The 23,796-nt window shown below is 43.5% G+C and overlaps 1 protein-coding gene across 2 annotated transcripts in view; it reads right to left on the reverse strand.

Annotated features, from left to right (window-relative positions):
* Nucleotides 1-14,471: 14,471 nt before the first annotated feature.
* RIOK1 (RIO kinase 1) overlaps nucleotides 14,472-23,796 on the reverse strand; it is a 29,796-nt gene continuing 20,471 nt past the window's right edge. Inside the window, exons 17-18 of one of the 2 annotated variants that reach the window (XR_004982604.2) lie at nucleotides 22,219-22,390; nucleotides 14,472-16,854 (exon numbers count right to left, since the gene is read on the reverse strand). Coding sequence is in view for 1 of the 2 variants with exons in the window: in XM_036406856.2 (XP_036262749.1) it covers nucleotides 22,301-22,390 (90 nt within the window). In the remaining variant the exon portion in view is untranslated. Of the gene's footprint in view, nucleotides 22,391-23,796 lie in introns of both variants that reach the window. The other variant, XM_036406856.2, reaches the window with a different exon arrangement.

Here is a 23,796-nt window from a genome sequence, read left to right on the forward strand (position 1 = left end):
TTATTCTCATCATTCAACAGGGGATTTTGTTACTATCAAGTTTGCAGTACAATGAGAAAAGAAAGGAAAAAGAGGCAGCCTTCTCTCTCACACACCCCCCTTAACTCTCTAATGATAAATTCAGAAGTGAGAAGTTGAAGTCAACCTCTCTCCTCCCTCCAGCTGAGTCATGTTGATCAGAAATGGGAGCTCTTTTATTCAAGCTGTATTTTCCTCCATTATAACAGCACAACCATTACTAGAACTCATTTAAACCTTGAGCAGTTCTCATCAGAGGGACCAGAATACTGCAAGGCAGCCACTGGGGATCATGAAACATCTGTGATTTCCACAGCTTTCAAGATGTGGCAATGTAAATGTGGAAGTGTGCTCCAGTCTAGACCAAATTCCAGTGCTGCCTAAGTTTTTCTCAGACTTGCAATATTCGCCTCCTTCTCCTCCTCCTCACTTATTGCTGTAGTTCTGCTGCTCAGCATTCAGGAGCTCCTGAATGCTTTGCTTCTTGCCCCCAAACACCTACACAAGCCTTGTAGTTCAAATAGCAGAATCAATTGCATTTAGTTTCCTGCCTTCTCATTCTCTGCTCTGTGTAATTATAAAAGTCTGATAAAGAGACCAGAGAATTAAAGTCCTAATATGATGAGATGCTAAAGAAGCTACTTTGCATCAATGTTTTCTTCCCAGCTCTCCGTCTGATTTGGATGTGTGGGTATCTACGATATCTTCTCTATGTAAGTAGGTCTGAGTAAGATATGTAGGAAATAAAGTTATTGTTTTATTTCTTCTTTTTCTGTTTAGATCCACTTTTCTGCAAGGGTGATTTAGCTCCCTTTATGAAACATCAGCTGTTTCCATAAAAATGCTAATTTTTTGCATGGTTAGCAGCATGACAACCAGCAAGGCTGGCATCAATGTTGAGTTTGCATGGTCTGAGGTAACAGAGGGGCTGTAGGGGTGGCTCCTGTGAGAAGCTGCCAGAAGTTTCCCCAGAACCAATGCCAGACAGCTCCAGGACAGACCCATAACTGGCCAAGGCTGAGTTAATCAGGAGTGATAGTACCACTTCTGTGATAACATATTTAAGAAGGAAAAAAAGGTTATTGCAGAAATAATTTGCAGCCAGAGAAGAGCAGAGTTTGAATATGTGAGAGGAACAGCCTGAAAGACACCAAGGTCAGTGGAGAAGGAGCAGGAGGAGGTGTTCCAGGAGCTGAAATTCCTCTGGAGCCTGGGGTGAAGACCATAGGGAGGCAGCAGTATTCCTGCAGCCCATGGAGGAGACCCACGCCAGAGCAGGTGGATGTCTGTGAATCTGTGGGAAGCCCACTGGAGCAGATTCCTCTTTCCACCTGTAGGCCAGTGGAAAGAGGAGCCCACACCAGAGCAGGTCTCCTGGCAGGACTTGTGACCCTGTAAGGGACCCTTGCTGGAGCAGGCTGTGCCTGAAGGACTGCACCCTGTGGAAAGGTGACCCATGTTGGAACACTTTGTGGAGAACTGTTACCATGAGATGGAGTCACACTGGAGAAGTTAATGGAGAACTGTTTCCTGTAGGAGGGACCCCAAGCTCTGAGCAGCAGCAGGAACATCCTGTGATGGCCTGACCATAACCCACATTCTGTGTCTCCCTGTGCCACCACAGCAGAGGAGGCAGAAATGGGAAGGAGGGAGAGATGCTGGGAATGTGTTTTAAAGATTTATTTTACTTCTCATCATCTACTTTGATTTTATTGGTAATAAATTAAATTAATATCCCAAATTGAGTCTGTTTTGCCTGTGATGGTATTTGGTGAGTCATCTCTCTCCTGGTCCTTATGTCAACTCACGAACCCTTTGTTCTGTTTTCTCTCCCCTGTCCACTTGTGGAGGGGAGTGATAGAATGGCTTTGGTGGGTGCCTGGCATCCAGCCAGAGTCAACTCTCTACATACAAAATTACTTTGATGGGAAGCAAGGAAGAAAAATTATTACTTTGTGTTAACTTTCTTAGCATAGCTCTGAGCTCCCGTGCTGGCACTGAAGGGTCAACAGTTTTATTTTTTCTGCATGGATTCCTAGAAAATTACCTCCAAATGGCATTGTAGGAATCCAGATCAGTTCACTGTACAAACGCCTCCTATGCCTTGTGCATAGCTTTGAGTGACCTAAGTGTGCTCAAGTAGGGTTTAAAACACCTGTGAACAGACACTGTAAAACCACTAAATATGAAAGTTGTATGTATGCACATATGTAACACACTGTATACATTATTTCCTTCAATATAAGCAGAAATATAAGCAGAAATTTCACTTGCCCATGCCACTGTGCTAAATGTAGTATGAGTTTAAATTAAGAACAAGTCCAGTCCTGTTTGTTGCATGACTGGAATGGCCTCACCTCCAAGACAGACTCTAGCCACATCCTTGAAAAAAGTCTTGTCTGCAAGAAAACAATAAAATAATGATTATGAACTGGACTGCTGTGTAGAGCACTGCGCTTTCTTGTGCTTTTGTAGCTAATGCACCTTGTTGATGCAGACAAGAACAAGAGGAAGCACAACCTGGCTCTTCTGGGAGAGGTGGGAGCACTTGGGGCTTGCTCCATCTTTTCTGTGAGCTGGGCAAAGGGCACACGGGAAGTGGCACACAGGAAATGAGAGAGACACTGTGCCCAAGGAGAGCTCCTATGCAGAGGTGCTGGGCAGGAGAAGGAAGGGGTTCTCATGGTGTATTGGACATATCTGGCAGTGGAGTTTTGCCTGCAGAGCTCCGCAGTGGCCTGTGCTGCTGCAAGGAGCTGCTTCACCCCAGTTGCAGGACCTCACATTTGTCCCTGTCAAATGTCATGGGGTTTAGACCTGTTGGTCCCTTCCTCCAGCTGCTCTGGCAGCTCTGCCCTGGCACGTGTCAGTCACTCTCCTCTGGTGAGTTTGGTGGCAGCTGCAGGCTTGATGAGGGTGCACACTGTCTCCACTTTCACGTCACTGACAAAGATATTAAATTGCCTGAATGGATCCCAGAGGAATTCTGCTTATAAAAGCCTCCAGGTAGAATATGAACCCTTTAAGCTCAAAAAGTAAGGCAGTTTTTCACCCACCTACTAATCCACCTGTTCAGACCAGAATGTTCCAGCCTAGATAGAAAGGTGCTCTAGGAAATCATGCCTAACTAAGTTAAACTCAGAGCACATAACAACCACTCTTCTTCCCTTATCACACAGAGCAATCAGTTTTGTCAAGCAGGGGAAATTCCCAGTCAGTATTAGGGAAAATAAGTTTACCATGAGGGTAAACACTGGAGCAGGTGCCCAGGGAGGCTGGGGAGTCTCCACCCTGGAGATACTTGAAATCCAGCTGGGCAAGACCCTGAGCAACCTGCTCTAACTGGAATTGCTTTGTGGAGGGGTGGGATGAGAGACCTCTAGAGGTCCTGCAAAGCCTGTGTGATCTGATGATCCAGCCTTGGTAAATCCATGTTGACTATTCCCAATCAACACCTTCTCATTCACATAACAAAGCTTTTGCATTTACCACTGTCCCTCAAAAAGGTTTGCCAGCAGCATGATCCCACCACACCTACCCTGGAATGTCCTCGTTCCAAAAGACATAAATCACCTTCTTTATTATTCAGTAGCATACCCACAAATTCTGACAAATTCAGTAGAGACCCTGATACTTCTGCCTTTTGGGTGGACAAAGACAAGGCTTTTCCTAGGGCATGTTTTTTTTAATTTATTTCTTGTTGCTGGATGATAGCAATTAGGAGAAGATGGAGTTGTCAGCATTGTTGTTATAATGGTAGAATAAAGGACATAGATGTGTCCAAGTGTAAGTGATATTCACATTCAAGCATGCTAAAACATTAAAGCTGGTCATAATTTTGCCAGTAACAATAGTGAAGAAATACTTTCCAAAAATCTCCCCTGTATTTTGGCATCTTTGAGAGATGCCAAATGAGCCAAAAAACTAATGAGATGAGACAACATAACAGCTACGCTAACATTAGAAATGTAACAAGCAGAAAACAATGCAAAATTCTTATGAGTAAATGGCAAACAAGCTGATTTGCAGTTGAAGATTAATGTTCATTGCTTAGAACAATATATTGTAAAACCATTAGACATCGTCCTTAGGACACATCCACACTGTCATTGCGGTTTACTCCCTCCTTCACTCTGGGCCCCTGATTGTCCATACCACTTATATGCTGGTTTGCCCCCAGGCTTCTACACTGAGAAAATCAATTTTCTCCCTCCCAGAGGGCACAAAATTCACAGATCCCAGCTCCAAGGACACAAGATGCTCCACTGCTCAGGTCAGACTTTTCTTCCCAAGGTGGTCAGGGTTTGCTTCCCGAGCAGACCACAGGTGGTGTAGGCTCACTCATAGTCTCTTGTCATACTGACACACTCATTTTGCTCTTTTGCTTCATCTGGAGCAGATGAGCAGCTTTCTGCAAGGCTACTGGAAGGCTGCTCCAGGGCAAACTGTGGATACAGTCCTTCAGTGAAATAGTCCACTGTGGGTTTAGCAACAGATCCCCAGTAACATCAGTCAGGATTTTGTGTATGCTGGCGCTGGCTCTGTTCAGTTAAACTTGCTCTGGAGCCAATTTTGTGATTAAAAAAACACCCTGTTTCCTCTAGAATCCTCATGCTACTAGTAATGAGAGGAATCACCCCTGTAGTAGCAGCAGGAGTTTTCCTTAAAACCATTTCAGATTTCAAACAAGCATTTCAGATTTCTGTCACAAAACCTGATTTCCTGTATGTTTGCTGAAGGCTGGATCCTTCATGCATGGAGATGTTGTCCTGCCATGTCTATGAGAGGTCTGTGGGATGCTCTGGCTTAAGATAATACCTATTATATATACAGTATTGCATGCAGAGCTACTTTTAAATAAACACACAAAGAGTCAGACCTAGGGCTTTCCAAGGATTTTCATGTTCTACATTGCTATCATCTCCCTTCTAGCTTCACATGTCCTCAAGAAAATCAGGTTTTGCCTATCAAATTGACTGATGGGTATATTCTATATACACTACCACATATGTCATGCATAACAAGAATAAAAACAAAAACATCCTGCTCCAGAAGATCGACTGCAATCATTAATTCATTCATTCATTGGTCTGCATTTCCTTCCCCTTAATCCCTTTTTTCTGCAGACTTCGATGAGTTTCCACAGCTGAAAACACTGCAAAATTTACACCAACGCACTGAAAAATCCACTGCTGTGTGCCCTTGTTTTTGATGGGAATAGCCCATTGGGGTGCTTGTTCTGACACGCGTGATACGATTTTTGCACCAGCAAACAAGTTTTTATCTAGCACGCAGAACTTATTCAGAAGGTATTACTTGTGCTGGGACTAGAGGCAGGAATGAGTCACATCTCTTTAATACGCATGAAGTGCCCTGCCCCAAGGAGTGCCTCTGTTTTCCTCCCTTCCCTGTCTCGCGCGCTCTCTCTCAAGCCTTAATTGTCTTGAGTTATAATGCTTTTGAGAAATCGCTCTTAAAATTATGACTCCTGTTAAAGTTAATTAGACATGAACACCATCCAGGAGAGCAGGGATAGTTTCATAATTGCTATTCTAGCTGAAACCAGGAGGATTCCCTGACCACAGGAAGTTCAAAGGACCAGCAGCAAAAGGAGGAGATAACCTTTGTTTCCAGAGAACACCGGCTTCACTTGGAATGCCAGCGGATTTATGACAGGAGCTTCGCTCTAATTGCTGTTTGGGGTGGAGCCTCTCACAATGATAAACAAGGGTTTCTACAGGGCTGAAGTTTGTAACAGCACCACGTATTTAGGCACAGGCATGTTATAACAACATGTATTTGGTGTATTTTAGAGTCTTCTCTCGCTGGAGCTGGGTATTGCCCTAAAAGAGGAGGTGTTACCCCATGTGACCCATTTGGGGAAAAAAAATATGCTTCACTGAAGTCACATTATTTTAACAAGCAAAATGTAGTCAACTTTACAAATTTACAAAGCCAGAAGACATTTGAATCTGTGACATTTAAGAGAGAAAGGGAGCTTAATGTAGACTATATTTATCTATATAAAAATAAAGTCAAAGCAAACTAATAACCTAAACCTGCAAAAGGACAACAATTATTGTGTACTCAAAAACACCCTGTGGCAGAATTCCCATTGACTTCATTGATTAAATTCTCACCCCACAGATTTTTCTTAAGCTGCTTCAAACATAAAATTAATTTCAAAGTCCTTTCAAAGATGAATAATGTTCTTATTTTTTGAGCATCAATGGCGTATTTAATGATTTATAAACAGAATGTTCCAGCATTCATACAGCAGAGCCTTTGCCTGGAGGTCACCAAAGTCTAAGTAAAATACAGCTAGAACAGGCTCAGAATAGCATAACAGCTACCTAATATAAACATTGATCATATATGCAGACTTACAAATGTGGAGGTGGATGGAGAAACATTTCGGATGCCGCCGTTTAAAGCGTTCATGCATATACAGAAGGTTTTGGAAAAAAGAGAGGAAGGTCATATGACTCAGTGTCAGGATGAAAGCCAGTTCTGTCAGAAGGCACCAAGCTGGGCTCTGTAAACACATGTGGTCGAGTATGGGCTATAGTCTGGAGGGAATCTGGAGCAGCCTGAGAGCAAGATAAGGGAGGAATGTGTGAGCAGATACAGAGACAGGGGTCAGGAAGGGCATCGCTTGGGAAAGCAAGAGGCTCCAAACTCAGTGCAGAGAGACAGGAAAACCTGGAGAGAGGAGGTGTGAGGGGGCAGCGTGGCAGGAAGGAAGGTTAACTTCGGCAATAGATGCACTTAGGAAAATCCATGATGTGAAGCAAGGACTTACAAAAATACAATTTTTGTTTTTTCCAGCAAGTTTCAAATACCAATGATTTCTGTTGAAAGAATACATTTTGTCATTTTTTTAAGGGATTCGAGAAAAAATTTCTGTGTATGAATTGCAGGTCTTACCTCTCCAGATGTACTGACGTTATCTTTTTCTTTAATACTCCAAGAGGAAGGCTGGTCACTTCTTGCAGAAAAGAGCAACACAACATATTTTTGCATACAATGTACATGTTTTCTATGAATGTTATAATTTTTTTAGCAGAGGGCAGCTTGGCCCTGAATTAAGGATTTACTTCAGTAAAATTGTGGTACAGAGTGAGCCTTGGCAGCAAAACCTTGTAAGGCAACGTGGAGATTCAGGAACAATGCAGGCATGGTAGGCACAGGGCTCAAAGTGGACTTTATTGCTGCTTGAAAGCCAGCAGGTTTACAGAGACCCAGGATCCCTGGCTCCCACAGCCTGCAAAAATGCAGCTTTTTCCTCCAGCACAAGAGAGCGGGGAAATTCATCCAGCTGTGGACTGCCAGCCCTGCAACTGCAGGAATCTCAGTTTGCTTCAGGTAAAGGGTACTTTTTCCACACCTTCTTCTCATCTGTGAATGCCCTCAGACACTGTCAGAAGGTCAGCAAACCACTACCTTGCAGGAAAACAGCAAACACAATAAACAGGTGGATATGCCAGCACGAGATGGCTCAAGGAGATGTAACAGAGACCATTTTCTAAGTATGCTCTATCCTGCCTACAGCCATGGCTTAAAACAGTGGGCTACCTTTCAGAGAGATGAAATTTTTAAACCAGAAGGAACTGGTTTGATAATATAATTGGTCCCTGGCACAGGGTAAACTATGCTATCTCACCTTGTAAATCTAATCTTTTATCAAACCTACATTTTGTGGCTGAGTTAAAGCATAACTTTTGGAAAGATAGGCAATTCCGCTTTTAATTCAGATGACTCTATGTTGGGTGGTTAAGGGCTTCAAGAGGGAAAATTTGTCTTCAAAGGATCATTTTGGATCACAGGTCTATGAAGCTGGCAGTTTGATTTCCCCTTATCCCTGGATTAGCAAATAGTACGAGAGCACTTGAGTCCTGCCCTGCTATGGGAGAATTGGCACCTTGTATGGGACCAGCTAGGAAAGCTTAGGTGGGAAAAAAAGAGACATGCAAAAGGGATACTGAGGTGGAAAGCTTGTCTATCTTTCCAGTCACATTACTTGGTCTGACAAAAGATTTTTAGTCAAACAAACAAACAAACAAACAAACCTTTTTTCTCTTTTGCTCTTAAATCATCCCAGCTACCATATCTTGCATTTGACCTCAGAAAACAGCATACTCAAAAAAATGTCTTTCAACAAAAGAGAAAACCACAGTAAAATAACAAAGCATATTACACCCCCAATGTGTGGCTCACAGCCAGGTAGGATGGTCTAAAGATCTGTTATTAAGCAGAAATTAATAAACATTTGATCCTACAGATGCAAAATGATGGACTCACACAGAGCAAGCACTCATGCGCATGCCGTTCATCTCCTGACTCACACGTGCAACACTGGAATGTGTTACTTTCATAAAATATGCCTTTTATCTTGCTGCAGCTAACAGCCTGTCTGTGGTTAGGAATTTTTCAGGCATGCTTCATTCAAGTGGTGCTGCCTCAACAGAGAGCTGCTGTGCCTTTCCCCTCCCCTCACAGCCCTGCCAGGCAGCATATCCTGAGGGAAACCTGGCACAATGGAAAAATGGCTCCTGCCAAACTTACCTTCTGAAAAGAGGAGGGGTAACTTGGGGCATGGCCAAAACCAAGAAGTCCTCATGGTTGTCCTCTTGCAGCATGATCCCTTTGCCTCCAGGAGCTCTGACTAAAACAAGCAGTATTGGTACAAGGCAAGGAAATTAATTTCATCCTGTGAAGTAGCACTCTGTGTTTATGGAACCTTGCAGAACTTAGCAGAAGATGAGGTGTTGCCTGACACCAGCTAGGTATTCTTATATATAAATCTCCTGACTTAAATTCAGAAATGTAAGTGTCCATCCACATTACAGGCAGAATTTTTAGTTCTTCAACTTATGCACAGCACAACCAAGGTCTCCTGAGGTGCAAAAGAACTGCAGACTAATTTTAGTGACTGGCAAATAAACTCAGTTTGTATAAGCATGCTGCCAGGAGAAATATTTGATTTATGATGAAATAGGTTTATTTCTAACATAGAAGGATTTGGCAAAGAAACTCCTTTTTGGATTATAGAGTTGCTATATTTATAAACTGCAATCTCATCAAGACAATTACCTTCTTTTCACAGCATGTTCCATTCATGGTCCCTTCTTTCATGTCTTCACACATGTCCAGAAGAACTGGGAAATACAGGCAGGCCTCCACCCCCCAGTATATGAAATGAAATTATCCCAGTTGTCAATAAGCTTGTTTGAGTTCCAGCTAATTAAAGGACATGAGAAGAGGGTGAGGATCTGGATCTTTTTATCTGGGAGAGCTGAGGCCCCTGCCCTGCTCCCCAGGCTCCTGCAACTTGCTTGGGAGGTCCAAGGAGGATAGTGGTCTCTCTCTGCAACTTGTGATCCTGGATGCTAATCTGAAAATCACCAGATTAGAGAAACGTTTGATTCCACCCACTGAACCAAATACATCTTGCATTTAAATCCATTGATATTGGTAGCTGTGCACAAGGGATGGATTTGCTGCACTGCAGCTAACCACTGGATATCAGAAATTGCTGTTTTCAAATATTGTGTGGGTTTATTTCCTTTATGTCTATATTGTCCTGGCCCTGCTGGCCTTAGCCCACCTCTCTTCTTCATGTGATTGCTGGAGCGATGCTATTGAACATCATCCCCATGTGGAATAGCAAGGCTAGGAAAGTACAGCAGTGTGGAAACTGGAAACCTTGGGTGAACGCATTCCATGGGGAAAGGAGCATAGAGGCTTCAAATTTTGCCCAGACTTTCTGTTCATCCAGCTCCAGCACTCTCCCTCCAGCAGTGGTCGTCAGAAAGAAACATTGCTTATAAAGAATAAGCTTGGATAATGCTCTGATGAATATGATTGTAACAGTGGTAAGGATCATCTGTTTTTCGAGAGAACAGAAGGGGTCACTTTCCTTTTCTCCCCTGTATTAATGAGAAGTGATCTGAAGCCATCAATGGTCAAGAAATCTATCTTTTGAAAAGAATCCTGCAGATCCTCTGGTACGTGATATATGAGAACCTACAGAGTAAGCTTGCAAAGAATAGAAAAGCACATATGTATTGTGCACTTGCACATACAAGTTTTCATGTATTCCAAGCTTCTACCTTAAAGCACAGGCTGTCCACAAGTATTTCCATCACGCATTTAGTTGTGAAGAACTTTCAACTCACCAGCCAAGAGTTTTGTCTCAGAGTATAGCCACCTTTACAAGAAACCACATCAACATGCCAGTCACACTCCCCCAGGAGTTATTTCCCACTATTTCCTACTGACTCTTTCCAAAGTCACACTGCATCTGACCTTTTCAAAGGCCAGGCCCTTTTCCTGGGCCAGGAGGGGAAAATTTGCCTCTCCCATGCATCCCTGACACAGCTGCCATGGAGCTGCCCTAGCATGGAGCAGTGGGTGTGGGAGGCAGGTAGCTTCCACTCCCATCCCCTCACTATCAATAAACCATCCCTCACACTCAGTTGCAGGTGGGAACATGCCCCTGGATGAGCTGCAGGTGGGAACATGCCCCCTGGCTGCCTGCCTGCCTTGGTTCTGCCACTGGTGGCTGCGAGTAATTATCAGTCAGCCCTGCAGAGAGAGCAAGGTGTTGTTTTTACAGGTCTGGCAAGCTGTCATTATAGAAGGGACCACAATAAAGGTTGAAAATAAACCCACATGGACAAACACCAGTGGACAGGGAGTGCTTTGTAGTATGGATCCAGTCAGCTTTCAATTTTCCAAACTCGAGGAAATGCCCCCTTCCCTTGGCAGCTACAGGTCTGTTCTGCCACAGTGTTGTACTAGCGAGCCAGGAACATATGCCACTCTTTATTGCACATCCTCCAGCTCCTCCCTCACATTCACTTGCCTTCCAGACTGAAAATCACTGCCCAGGTCAGCAATCACACTGCCAACAACAAAAAGGAGAGAGAGAGAGAGGTGGAAAACCCAAAAAAGCCTGTGGTGGTATAAAACAGACCCTGCAGCAATGGGGCTGGATTGGAGTAATGCCTGCACTGCCAGACTGTGGTGCTGGGAGCAGGTGGGATTGCCTGTATCTGTGGGACTTAGGGAGATGGAGAAGATATAAATTTCACAGGGTGATGTAAAACCCCACATGCTCTGGGCAATCAGGGAAATAGAAACTGGAACCTGTGTGCTGTGCACATTCAGACATTGCATTTGCTCCAGGAAACACAGGGCAGGCAGAAAGCAAAGCCTTTGGGGTTTTTTAGGTGGGAGCTGTCAGCAGTGCCAGGGGGAAGAGGGTAAGCTCCAGACAAAGGTGTGAGGGAAGGTCAGCCTGGGAAGACTCTGCTGCTGCAACCTGGCCCCCTGTGCGAGCACTGGCAGGAGATCCAACAGGGAGAAAGTAAAGGAGCTGATTCTGGTGGCTCTGAACTTATCCCTGCCCACAGCAGAGGCTGAGCACATCCAAACAAAAAGAAACTGGAATTCAGCACTTGGGGATCTTATGCTGGCAGCATTGACAAGAGTAGGACTTCAGGGTAATTCAGGGGGTTGTGATCTTCTACTCCACCTCCCCTCATCCTTATGCTATTTTCATTCAGAAAAATGAAAAATCTGTCATTTTTGCTCCTCCAGAAAAGTGTTCCTCTGTTTAAAAGGAAACTTTTCAGAGATGCCTTAGTGAGGCATTAGTGAGTCCCATTTGTTTTCTCTAGGTTATATAGTTAATCAGGCAGCTATTTTAGAAAAGCTTTGCTTGGAAAGCAGGGATACGGATCCAGATGAAAGTTAGGAGCCCAAAAATCTCCGGACAGGCATTTGCCAAAGCCCAGTGGGTTAAAGTGCTGAACTTCCTTCCACTGAGATAAACTGTTCACCAAAGAAATCTTACCTCTCCCTTCTTTTCTTCGTAAAGGAAAACAAGGGGAGAAATTTACATTATCCCGACATAAGTGTGTCTAAACACAGTCAAAAACTTCTGCAAGTTCAACCCATGATTTCACTCAGTCTAAACCAAACTGATTGCTTCTCACTAAGCCCCTTGTCAGCACATGCAGTGTGATAAAGTATTATCACTATCATAGAATGACAGACTCATTTAGGTTGTAAAAGACCTCTTAGATCATGAAGTGCAACCATGAGCCTAGCACTGCCAAATCCAGACCTTATTTCCTTTTAAAAAACAGCCACTCTTAGCCAGTTGCCCAGGGATGCTCTTATTACATCACTACTATACAAAATAATTTCACTTAATTTGAAATGACATAGAGAGATCATTCCTACTGCGAGGTTGTGCTGTATTTAATACAATTAAAAATCTTTCCACATGTCCTGCATGCCTATTAAAATGCTGTAATTCTACCTGCTAGGAGAGTGCTTTTGCAGAGAGCTCTCTGCAAATTTGGTATGAGCTAAGCTGTGAGAAATTGAAGCCCTTCTCTGGCCATCAGTGGGAGTAGCTGCAGTCCCAGTGATTAATGCAGCTAGTCAGTTACAAAGAAAAATCTTCATCTGACTGTCCTCTGACTCAGCCAAAAACAAACTTGCTTTATCTCTCCTTCTCCAGTCCAGGTCCCCTCCCTCGCTCCTTTTCCTCATCAACAAAGGAAAATGTGGGACAAGATGAAAGAGCGGGGCCAGGGCTTTCATTAGCATACCAGGCCAAGGAAAAAAAGGTAAGAAGCTCAGGGAAGGACTCAGTGCCCAATTCGTGCCTTGTAACCCATGCCAAGGAGTTCTAGGTGAAGTAACACAGTTGGTGTGTAGCGTTTAATCACATTTAATATTGCTGCCTCCTGACAATACCAAATGTCATCCTTCAACATGGTTTTCAGGCAAGCTCTGGTTTTAATCCTGCCTTCTTTCTGACTCAAAAAGCATATGCAATAATCAGCACAGAAAGAGAGCTCATAAACCCATCTGTTGAATACCTCTGTCAAAAGCTTTTTATTTGAAGCCACTTTATCGAACTGCCTGTCACATGATTTTAGCTTTATTAATGTCTCTTCCTAAACCTCCTTAAGCATACATTTTACTATGCCATGTAAAAAGGCAGCACTTTATCAGGACGTTTCAGTGCATACAGAATAATTTACAGCAGCTGAAGAGTGGGCCAACAGTTCCACTATTTGTTACTTTTTATTACTGTGTGCTTTTTAATGTACTGTGTATTCAATCTGAAAAGACAATAAAATCCAAGCAGACAATACCAATAATGAGCACTGAATAATATCTTTTATACCACAGAAGGATCTCAGCCAAGCTAGACATTGTCCCTTGCCTGCAAAGAATACAAGTGACACAACAGATAAAAGAGGGAAGGAGGGAAAATCCACATCATCACTGCAATGCCCAGTAAGATTTTCCCAGTTAAGCTGGCCAGGTAAGTTTCTGCTACAAGAATATTTTCACTAGTATGTTACATTTTGGTATGGATGAACACATTCTTTTAGAACTAGTCCTGACCTGCTACACTCTTGGCTGGCCCAAATAAAAGCAGCAGTATCTTCCATTTTGGGAATGGATGGGGAAGAATAGTGTTTCCAGGTAATGCCAGGAGAGTCCAGTCCTTTTTGCTACAACGCCCCAGATTGTGACTCACCCCCACTTCTGTGTGTAAAACCAATCCTCCAGGATGTTACTTCTATGAGTCCCATCCTAGTCTTACACCCTTTTTCCCAAATGGAACAAAAAGGCAAGGGACATTTTCCAGCATATGCTTGTGCCCGCTGGATTTTATTATTTATTTCATCCATTTCCTTATTTGAAAACCTTTTCATCTGGCTGGGGAAGATACTGAGCAATCTCTCTCTGTGTGTCCAGCTCCGACCAAGGCCAGATGAGCCACAGTGAGATCTCACATAGCAACATGGGATAGTGATGGTGTTTCTTCCCCCCACCAAGTTTTGCTTATCACACACCTACTATCTGTCCTCTTCTAGGAAGAGGCTCCTACAGCATGAAGGGCACCCCAAACTTGCTTAAACCTTTCTACAATGCAGGAAATAGTACTATAAAATTTGTGAATGGAGGAGGAGCAAGTCCTGCAATGCCTTGCTTTTTCTATTTGCTTTTCTCTTGCCATTGATATGGAGCTTAAAAGGGCTGCTGTGGCTACACTGGGCCTCATGAAAGAGCACAGGCAAGAGTGAGCTATGGTGCCTCCCTCTCTTCTTTATGTCACGGGTGTTGGTGGAAGCCTCTAGCAGCCATCTATCATCTATCCATCCATCCATCTGTCTGTCCGTCCATCCATCCATCCATCCATCCATCCATCCATCCATCCATCCACCCATCCATCCATCCATCCATCCATCCATCCATCCATCCATCCATCCATCCATCCATCCATCCATCCATCCATCCATCAGAATTACCTGCAGATTTTCTCACCCCACTGATGACATCCCTCTGTGGCCATGCTTCTGCATTCACTTTGCCTTCCCCCAGGGGTGACATCTTTCCCAGTAAATGGCGAAAGCTCCTTGTTTTTCTATAACTCTTTAATTATCATGGCAGTAATCTTCCAATAACTGGCTTTGCTTTTCCAGTAATTACACTGTATGGGTATTTATGGGTGTAATGGACACACAGAACAACAGATCCACCAGAGTACCTATAAAAATTAGGATTTGAACTCCACCCAAACGCTGATTTCAGTAAGCACATATGTACATCATCTCCCATTTCAGTGAGGCTTTCCACAGTCATCCTTGTGTTGCTCCTGGAGGCTCCATTTTCCCAGCAGAGCAGTGGTTGGAATGCCTGACACATTTGCTGGTGTTGCACTGGGTGCTGGTGAGCATTGCTTCCCTGTGAATGAAATGAAGTCCAGTCCAATCAATTATCATCATCATCATTACTAACTGATTTGCCCACCCCATCCCTTCCCCAGAGAGTGAACAACCAACCAGCCAAGCAGAGGGGTACCAGGCATCCTGCAGCGCAGCCTCTTCCGGAAGAAACCTGACTTTTCTATCAGACACAGAAGAGCAGATGACATTTGCCTCCACACTTGCTTGAGGAATGCTCGTTTTCTCAGTGGCTGCACAGTGCCCATGTGTGGAATACAGGCTTTTCTGACAAAATCAGATTTAGCAAAGGTCAGATACACATTCATACCCAAAAAATATGCAGGAGACATTAATCTATTTCATGCAGCCCCCTCCCTGCTAATTGGAGTTTGCAAACACACATCTGAGTGTTAAGTGCATGCCCACAAAGAGTCATAATCAGGTCAGAAATATCATCGTGGGACAGCACCCTGTGCTCTAACTTAGAGTGGAAATAACTAAGAAATAAGTCTGTTACTTTCTTTCCAAAATGTTAACACTCTCACGCTAAGTACTACACATTTGCATGTGTTCTTCTCTTTTAGGACATTTCCACATTTGTGCCAGCACTGCTGGATTTTGTAAATATGTTAACATTATTTGTATTATCTTCACTTCTCAGCCAGAAAAAATATCAAAAGGGATTTTTTGTCAATGGTCTAAATAGCCAAAGCTGGATATGTCCTACATAGTAGACTCATGAGGTTTACATTAATGAATTGTGGTTGGAAGAAGGACATTTATGGCACATTTTTACACACAACAATTTTCACTGAAAGAGATGAAAAATAGTTGTTGGAGTTTTTTCTTACAGAGACTCAAAAGTTGGAAAAATACCATCTGTTTACATTAAAATTAAGAAACATGATATTTTCTGACCTTGTTCTGTATTGACTTTTTTCTGATGAACCACTTTGATCATTGTCATTTTATACTTAATTTCAAATCAGCGCAGACAAGGTCAGTACCTCTCTGCATAACAAAAATTTGTATTAATCCCTGCATTAATACCACACTCACACTTGACAGGCCATACTTTTTTTGTGACACTGGTTGTGGACTGTATCTAGTATTTCTATGCAAGTATTAGTTAAGTAACACTTCAGGGAATATTGGTAATATTCATGCCAAATGCTTTCACATGTACCTGCATGATACACACTCTGCTGCCAACAAACATGATAACTAAACCTTCCTGAGGGGTTGTCAGTGTATCTCAGATAACTATGAGAAAATAAGAGAAAAGGGAGATGGGATTCCTGCTGTTCCTCAGCCTGTCCCTGTGGGGTTTCCCCATTTGCAAGGCCTTGAAGGATTGTTGCCTTCATATCATTAAGATCAAATGCACCCAAATGAATTTGTCCTGCTAATTCAGGCCTGAGTATTTACAAAAATGTTGGGGTTTTTTATTCCTATTTTGAAATCTTTTGCGCAGGCTTCAGAAGAGGCAGCCCTCTGCATTTCTTCCTGCCATCTCCCAATAATTCACTACCAAAAGGAAAACACCAGGAAAAAAATGGAGCTCAGATGTTTTGGAGGATTAGAGTTTCCATCTTTTATGAAAAGAATTAATGGGAAAACACTATCCAGAACGACCATAAAAATAATCTCTTTTTTCTTCAGCTGGCTTTAATCTCTCCCTGACTTTCAGCAAGGACGACTCCCAGTGGTGGTCCCAGATCAGATGCTGTACATGAAGCAGTTGCATTTCAGAGCACAGTAAATCACTTGCAGATATCCAAATTGGCCACAGATGCAGAGCCAACTCATCCAGCAATGTACAGGACAGTAATGCTCAGGAAGCAACTTTAGTTTCATCAACTAAGGTAGCTTGGGTGACGCCTTTGCCTGAAGCACTCCCCTGGCTTTCTGTTGCAGCCAAAAAAAAAGCTGCTGAGTGTGGACAAATCATGGAACAGATTAAAAAGTAGCTGAGCTGACGCATGTTCTTTGTATATCATCTTCTTTCAATGTACGATTCAATCCAAACTCCTCAGGCATCAAATGGTGAACTGGGGATGTGACTTATTTTTTCCTGCATTATATAAGAAAAATCCACAATATGGTTTTTGAAAGGATCAGCTTGAAGTGATGAATGCCCACCCAAAAGTACCTCACTCCAAATTCCATAAACATTCAGGATAACACTTATTTTTTTTAAATGTGCTTTTTGATATTGCTTCACAAATTGCATATGCAGAAAATGGCTCCATGTTCTCTTACAACAGACAGCTACAGTTCTGCCAATACACCTGCACAGAGCTAATGGGAAAGGTGCGTAGGTCTCCCTGGTATCAAAATATCCTGTGTGCCTCTTGAATTTCCCTGGACATGATAAGAGTACATGTGTAGCACCTCATAAGTTAAAAAAAAATCTTTACTATCAAAAATAGGGAATGGAGATATTTCACATCTTTCAGAAGCTCCTGCTCTGGCTAAGCACAGTCATGCTGCAACCTCCAAACCATCAAGAAGAAACACAAATTATTTGCAAAGAGCCTGAGGTCTGCAACTAGTTTTTAAAGTATATAAATCAGAGGGGAAAAAAAAGAATTGGACAACTGTTTTAACTTCTGGTGTTTTGCAAACATGATGAACAATTGCAATTACCAATGTATTCAGTCGTATTCAGTTCAGGGGCAGGGGAGCTGCTGGAAAGACAAGCAGTACCTTTTTGAATAGTCTGAGGCATCTATCAGGGCAGAGTAAGGAGATTTAAGTTAACAGGGGCTTCACTGTGCCATGAGTTCAGGGCTTGATCTAAGCCCTCCCTCAAGCCTGCTGTGAGCTGCAGGAGAAGCCCCTTGACTGCAGGGCCCGTGGGTCAGTACCACAGCAAAGACAAGGCAAAACAACCTGCAGAGAACAAAGTAAAAGCAAAACCACATTGCCAAGAGATAGAGAGCTGGAACAGGGGTTGGTGCATCCCACTTCTGGAGGAACAGCCACAGCTGGTACCAAATGACAAGAGCCAGTACTGGGTGAGGCATTTGTGATTCAAAGGGGTGATGGTGCCAGAGGCAGAAATGGAAGCCCAGCAAAGCCTCTGTCTCCCGCCCTGAGCACAACAGCAGAGGAAGGAGTTAACACCACGTAGGTTTCGCTTTACTGAAAAGATTTTTGTTTTGTTTTGGTTTTAAATCAACATGCCTGCACCTGTCAGGGAGAAACCATCCACTCAGTACAATCACAGAGATCTAGAGGGCAGATCCTCAAGGATCATCCATCACGCCCTGCTCTGGAGGAGTTGAAAAAGTTGTAATAAACACAATGCAAGCAAGCAAAGGCTGGAAGGAGAGATCAAAGGGTTTACCCGGCATGCCTCGCTGTGGGAATGGGGAGCGCAGCTGCGTACATGAAAGGGTTACACCCAAAAAATGAAGATGATTGCCAAGCAGGGTAGAAAGAAAATTTGTTTACAATTGCAAAGCCTCATGCTTCCATCATCAGGTGTTACAGAGCAGGAATTGTTTCCTGCTAAATTTTCCAATTAGCTTCCTTGACTTTTTTAAGATGTAGTTTCCTTTCTTATTATTTGTTTGGAAAATTCTTTTCTAGACTACTGTTCCCATGCAAACCAAGAATTAAAATACAAATCCCAAAAAACTCTGATGTCATTAGGATGAGGTGTATGCCAGTTCAGACAGGATCATAATAGAAAAAACCCAAAACTCCCAACTCTTTGCTCTGATTCAGGTTCAACTTTTCAGCTTCAGCTGTAACAGAAATAGTGATAACTTCCTGTGTCTTTATAGAGGGCCCAATTAATGGAATAATTTGAAGTTTCATCACTCTCTCCCTCCAAAAAATTAATTAAAAAAGAAAAGCAAGTTACTGTTGTTTCCTCTCTCCCAGAGCAAGTGCAAGTTCTGAATATACCTTTATGTTTTCAAAGTGGTCAATTTGAAAATAAAACTTTAAAAAATTGAAAGAAAGAACATAGAAATATTTTGAAAAAGAAGAATCGAGACAGCTACTGACTTGGTGATGGACAATATTTTGCAGTCTGAGAAGCTTAAGATTGGGTCTTTGAGAAGAATGTGTTCAGTACTGTGAAGATGAGTTAAAAAGAAGAAAAAGAAAGGAACTGCCAGGGAGCCCTTTCAGGCACTACGTCACTGAGGATGAGGCAGGGCCTCTGCTGACCCTTCAGGCTCTTCGCTGGGAGGGACCTCAAACTCTTCCTGTTAAGAGATAAGGCTAAGAAAATCATAATCAAACAGCTGCATTGAAATGCTGCTAATAATACAGCATTCTGCTTTCCTGGGATGGTTCAAAAGCTTGTCATGTTTTTATTGGACTTTCCAATGATGTCAGTTCAAGGCAGGGCTTAGACAAGTAATTGCTAAAGGGTGAGTCTAAAAAGGGCATAATTACTGAAGGGAGTGTCCGATGTGGGAAAGTGGCATTCCAGCTGGAAGGAGAGATGGGTTGGTCTCTCCTGGGTCGTAGTGAACTCCCAGATGCTGCATGAGTATTCCCAGCCCCTGCAGTCAGTTACATCCATGCAATGCTCCTGACCTCAGTTATTCTTTAGCAATTACTTGGGCAGCAGCAATTTCATGTCCAGTGCTGCTCCCTGTCACCATGCTGGGAATGCAGGCACATCTTGAACCCCTAAGATACGTAACCCTCGAGTTATTGCATCAGGCCAGGGTTGCAAAACAGACAATTTGCTGACTTCAGTAAGGTTGCATGGGTGTAACTGAGAATAAAATTTGGCCCGTAGCATTGGGAAGGGTTTCATTGTAACTTGCAAGAGGGATGGGGAGGAATCCTCCTTTTGAAATGGAAACACTACATCCCCTGCTGTCCATCTCCTGCCCACAAGAGTTGCTCATCCTCCTCTTACAAATGAGAGGAATTCCAGGTGTCACTCTATACATCCATCCTCTTTTAAACCACTCCTTCACACTCACCTCTCCCACAAATGCTGACAGCTACCAAAGCAGCCTGTAAATAGTCTGTACCAAAACTCTCTCCTGGCCCTGCACTGTGAAGCTGGTCCTACAGCCATGCCCATGGAGCCATTTCCTTCATTCAGCTTGCGGGTCTTGCCACCGACAAAGCCTGGAAAGGCTCTGCAGCTTTTTCTCTCAGACAAGGCATCACAGTCAAACTGCCCCAAAATGTACAACCACAAGGCAGTGGGCATCATCCAAGCACAAGCAGTTCAATCTCCCTGTCTGCTACAGCCTGATGAACCCTGCCAAATCCAGTACCCTGTGAGCCACTCGGTGATGGGAGGATATGGCCACCCTGGGAGTAAAACCACTCCTAACAAGCTTCAGTTTTGACATGCCTGCTCCTATCTGCCTTCCCACGTGAATCTCTGTGTCTTCTGCCTGTATCACCCATCAAATCCAAAGCAAACTCCCAGAAGGAATCACCCACTGGAGGCTTTTGTAGGAGCTGCTCTGTTGGTCTGAGAGCTTACATCTCTTCATGGCCCTGGCTAACATAACTGTGAGGTGGCAAAAAGCATCAGCAAAGAGTGGCCCAAGTCTGAAGGCGCTGTTATAGTGCACTGGCACCCTGAAGGCAGGCATGGCTGAGAGCACACAATGATCAATGACGACATGCACTCTGCACTTTCACATTTAAGGATTTAAATTGTGTTATCTTATTTTTCTCCCTCACTTGTCCCTCTTCCTTTTGGTACAAAACCATAGGTTCTCCTGTACCAACTACCTTCAGGATTTTATCAAAATGCACTTCCCTTTCACTTAAGCCTTGCCACCAAACTGATTTAATTTCTCTCAGCTCCCATCTCTTACACTTCACCATCCCAGCCAGTACAAAGCAAGAGAACATCACATCACCCAGCCTCACATATTGTCAAAAAATTGTACTCGTTAAACATCTCCCAGAGCAATGCACAGAGCAATGGCAACAGAACCAACATTGTTGAAATAGTTAATTTATTTCCAGGTCACAGAATATTCTGAGTTGGAAGGGACTCACAAGGATCATTGAGTCAAACTCTGAAGTGAATGGTTCCATACAGGGATTGATCCCAAAACCTTGGTCTGACCAACTGAGATAATCTCAGGTTGCTAATCCCATACAATTGTAATCCTTTAATTCTGCACAGCACAACCCATAGGCAGCCACAGGGCACTTAATGTAATTGATGGGCTTCCTATAAAAGGGCCTGGCTGGTCACAGAAGGCCAACATCTCATTTCTATTTATTGAAGTTGAAATCACTTTGTAGTAGCATCTGTGGTCATTGCTACTCATTTCCCCACATGAAAAAAAATGATGAGAGTGTTCCTGGTTCACCTATGGAAAAGGAAATAGTCCACAAAATAAGTTTGACAGGAATTTGCCAGGATCTTGGGAAAGTTTTATATTTAAATACTTGGAAAGCCAACACTGAAGGCAAGTTGAAATTGGTTTTTGATTCCTTTATGCAATAACAAATTTTGTCTGTCTTTTCTTCACTCTCAAATAAATAAACAGTTCCATTACAGGCTGGAGCCTGTTCAACTTTGAGGAAAGACCAGGACTGGCTTTTCTCTCCAGCATGTGTATAATGTTGAATGACATCTTAATGCAATCACTTTGGGTGGCTGAAAAGAGATCTTCACAAATAGGGTATTTTCTAATTTTTCAGGGCTATAAGCAGTAATCCTTAGAAGCTCGGGGAAAATAAAAAAAAAGCACACAATGGATTCTTCTGAACTCTTCTTTTAAATGCTTTTAAAACAACTTTGAAGGAACCATTCAGTTTCTTCTATTCCACCAACACTAATGCGCCAGAACACCAAAAATGTGACACAATCAAGAATCCCCTTTTTCAGCTGCAAGCTCTTCAGCCCCATTTTAAGTCAGGCTCAAAGTTCCATTTCTTTCAGTTGAACCTGGATTTGAGCCTTCAGCAGGACTGAGCCCTTGGTCTAGTCCCTTCCCATCCCCAGTAATGACTTGCACCCTGTGCTGCATTGATGTACCTGATGTCAGGGAGTCAAGTCACTGCAAATCTGCCACCTCAGCCATGAACTCCCACAGGGAGTGGCTTTTCAAACTAGTCAAAACTGCCCTGAGAAGAGTCTCCAACTCTCCCTGCTGTTCCTTTGTTCTTCCCCATCTGTAGCTGGCATGTAGCCTGTAGTGAGGAGCTGAGACAAGGCCGGATCATTAAGGCAGAGGGAAAGTATCAACTGGTCACAGCATCCAGAGCAAGCAGTGGTGCAAAAGAGGCTGAAGAACTACAAAGTGACAACCCCTTCTCTCCTCTTTAATTGCTCTTTCCCCTCTACTTTCGTCTTTCCAGACCACTGCTCCATCACTTGAGCTACCACTGAAAGAATGAGTGTTCCCCACATTCACCATTATTAGAGCACAGCAAGTTGTACAAACTGTGTGTTTCACACAGAATGGTAACACCTCCTTACATTTCCTCCAGGGTCCAGGTATCTGTCACACCTGAGGTCCACAGTGCACAGTGGTAGCTCTCAAGTCCACATAAAGGCCTCTTCATAGCCCAGAGAGACACAGTGCTCTGCAACACATGTCCACTTCACACTCCACAAGCTCATGCCTGACTGAGGAGCACAGATGAGAAACCTGGCAAGAGGAGAGAACAAACAATTCCTTAAGTTTCTTTTCTATCAAGAAGCAAAAGCATTAGAAGCGACATCTTATGTCAAGCACATAAATTAGACTTATTCTTTCAAACAGTAACAAGCAGCAAACCTTCTGCTCTCTAGTTCTAGTCAGTATCAGCCTTCATCTCATCCTGCCAACTTGCAGCTCTCTGTGCATCCCAAATGCAAACCCTGGCATGCAGACCAAAACTGGTCCTCTTACCACCTCAGAGCAAACCTTACCCCAAACAAACTCTATACTCCAAGCATCTCCTGAGCACTCAATCCTTACTAGATCTAGTGAGAGGCCTGCTTACCCAGCCCTCCCTGTCCAAACCTTGACTCCAGCCTGCTTTGACTCTTTATAGGTCAACAGCAACCTTATGAATATGGCAACCTTAATTTATATATCACAAAAGTATCAGTCTGCACAGTGAAGAATCCAGAAAGATACTACACCTTTTCAGACTTGCTGTCCACATCCCTAACCAAAGCACTGGTGGAAAACCTGCAATATCTCCCTGCTCAGAATTCAGCATCAAAAATCCATTAAGACTTCACAGAGCTGCCCATCCTGAGTCTCATCCATCTTTCAGGCAACCCACAGCCAGGGCTAAAGACAGAAAGGAATTAACAGTGAATTTAATTTCTGGACCCTGGAAGTACCAGCAAACTAGGCAGATTCCAGACATTTCCAGCTTGGCAAGCTGCTGTCTCCATCTGATCATGGGTGTAGATTATGGGGTGAAGGGGCTGCAGAACCAGCTTTGTATCTTTCTTGCTTAGGTGCCAGCTGGTGCTGATCATACCTCCCAGAATGATGTCTGGGGAACACTGGACTTTCCAGTTTCAGGGCAAGGCTACAGCTGGAACTGGGGTTAACACTCAGGGCTGGAGGCACTAAAAAACCAGATGGGTAGGGGGCTGCAGTCAGCTACAGAGAATCAGCCCCGACTGAGTCTGGGAGGGAAGTGACAGCACAGAGCACAGGGCTCATGTTCAGCTTCAGGGGTTGAGGCTCAGATTAGGCAAAGGATGAAAAGAATGCTTGAGAGCAGGAATGCCAAGTAAATGCTCTGAATCTCTAGCAGATAACTATTTATTAGGCTTCCTGTCCTCACGCTCCCATTGCCAGGCTTCATGCCAGCCCTTAACCCAGTCCTAACGCCAGGAGAAGGGTCACTGGCCATCTTTCACCCTGTTCTGCAGCAGCCTGCTGCAACCATAGCCTGCTGGCTTGGGGGGGCAAGAAAAGAGAGGAAAAAAGGAAACAACAACCAAAACCCCCAAGCAATCCCTGCCAGCTGCAAGGCCCAGCCTTGTGGCCATTGCTGCAGACATGGATCTCTGGGCTAGATCAGAGAGATAGCCTTAAACCTACTGCTG

This window comes from Molothrus ater, chromosome 1 (genome assembly GCF_012460135.2).
Source record: "Molothrus ater isolate BHLD 08-10-18 breed brown headed cowbird chromosome 1, BPBGC_Mater_1.1, whole genome shotgun sequence".
NCBI classification, from domain to species: Eukaryota; Metazoa; Chordata; class Aves; order Passeriformes; family Icteridae; genus Molothrus; species Molothrus ater.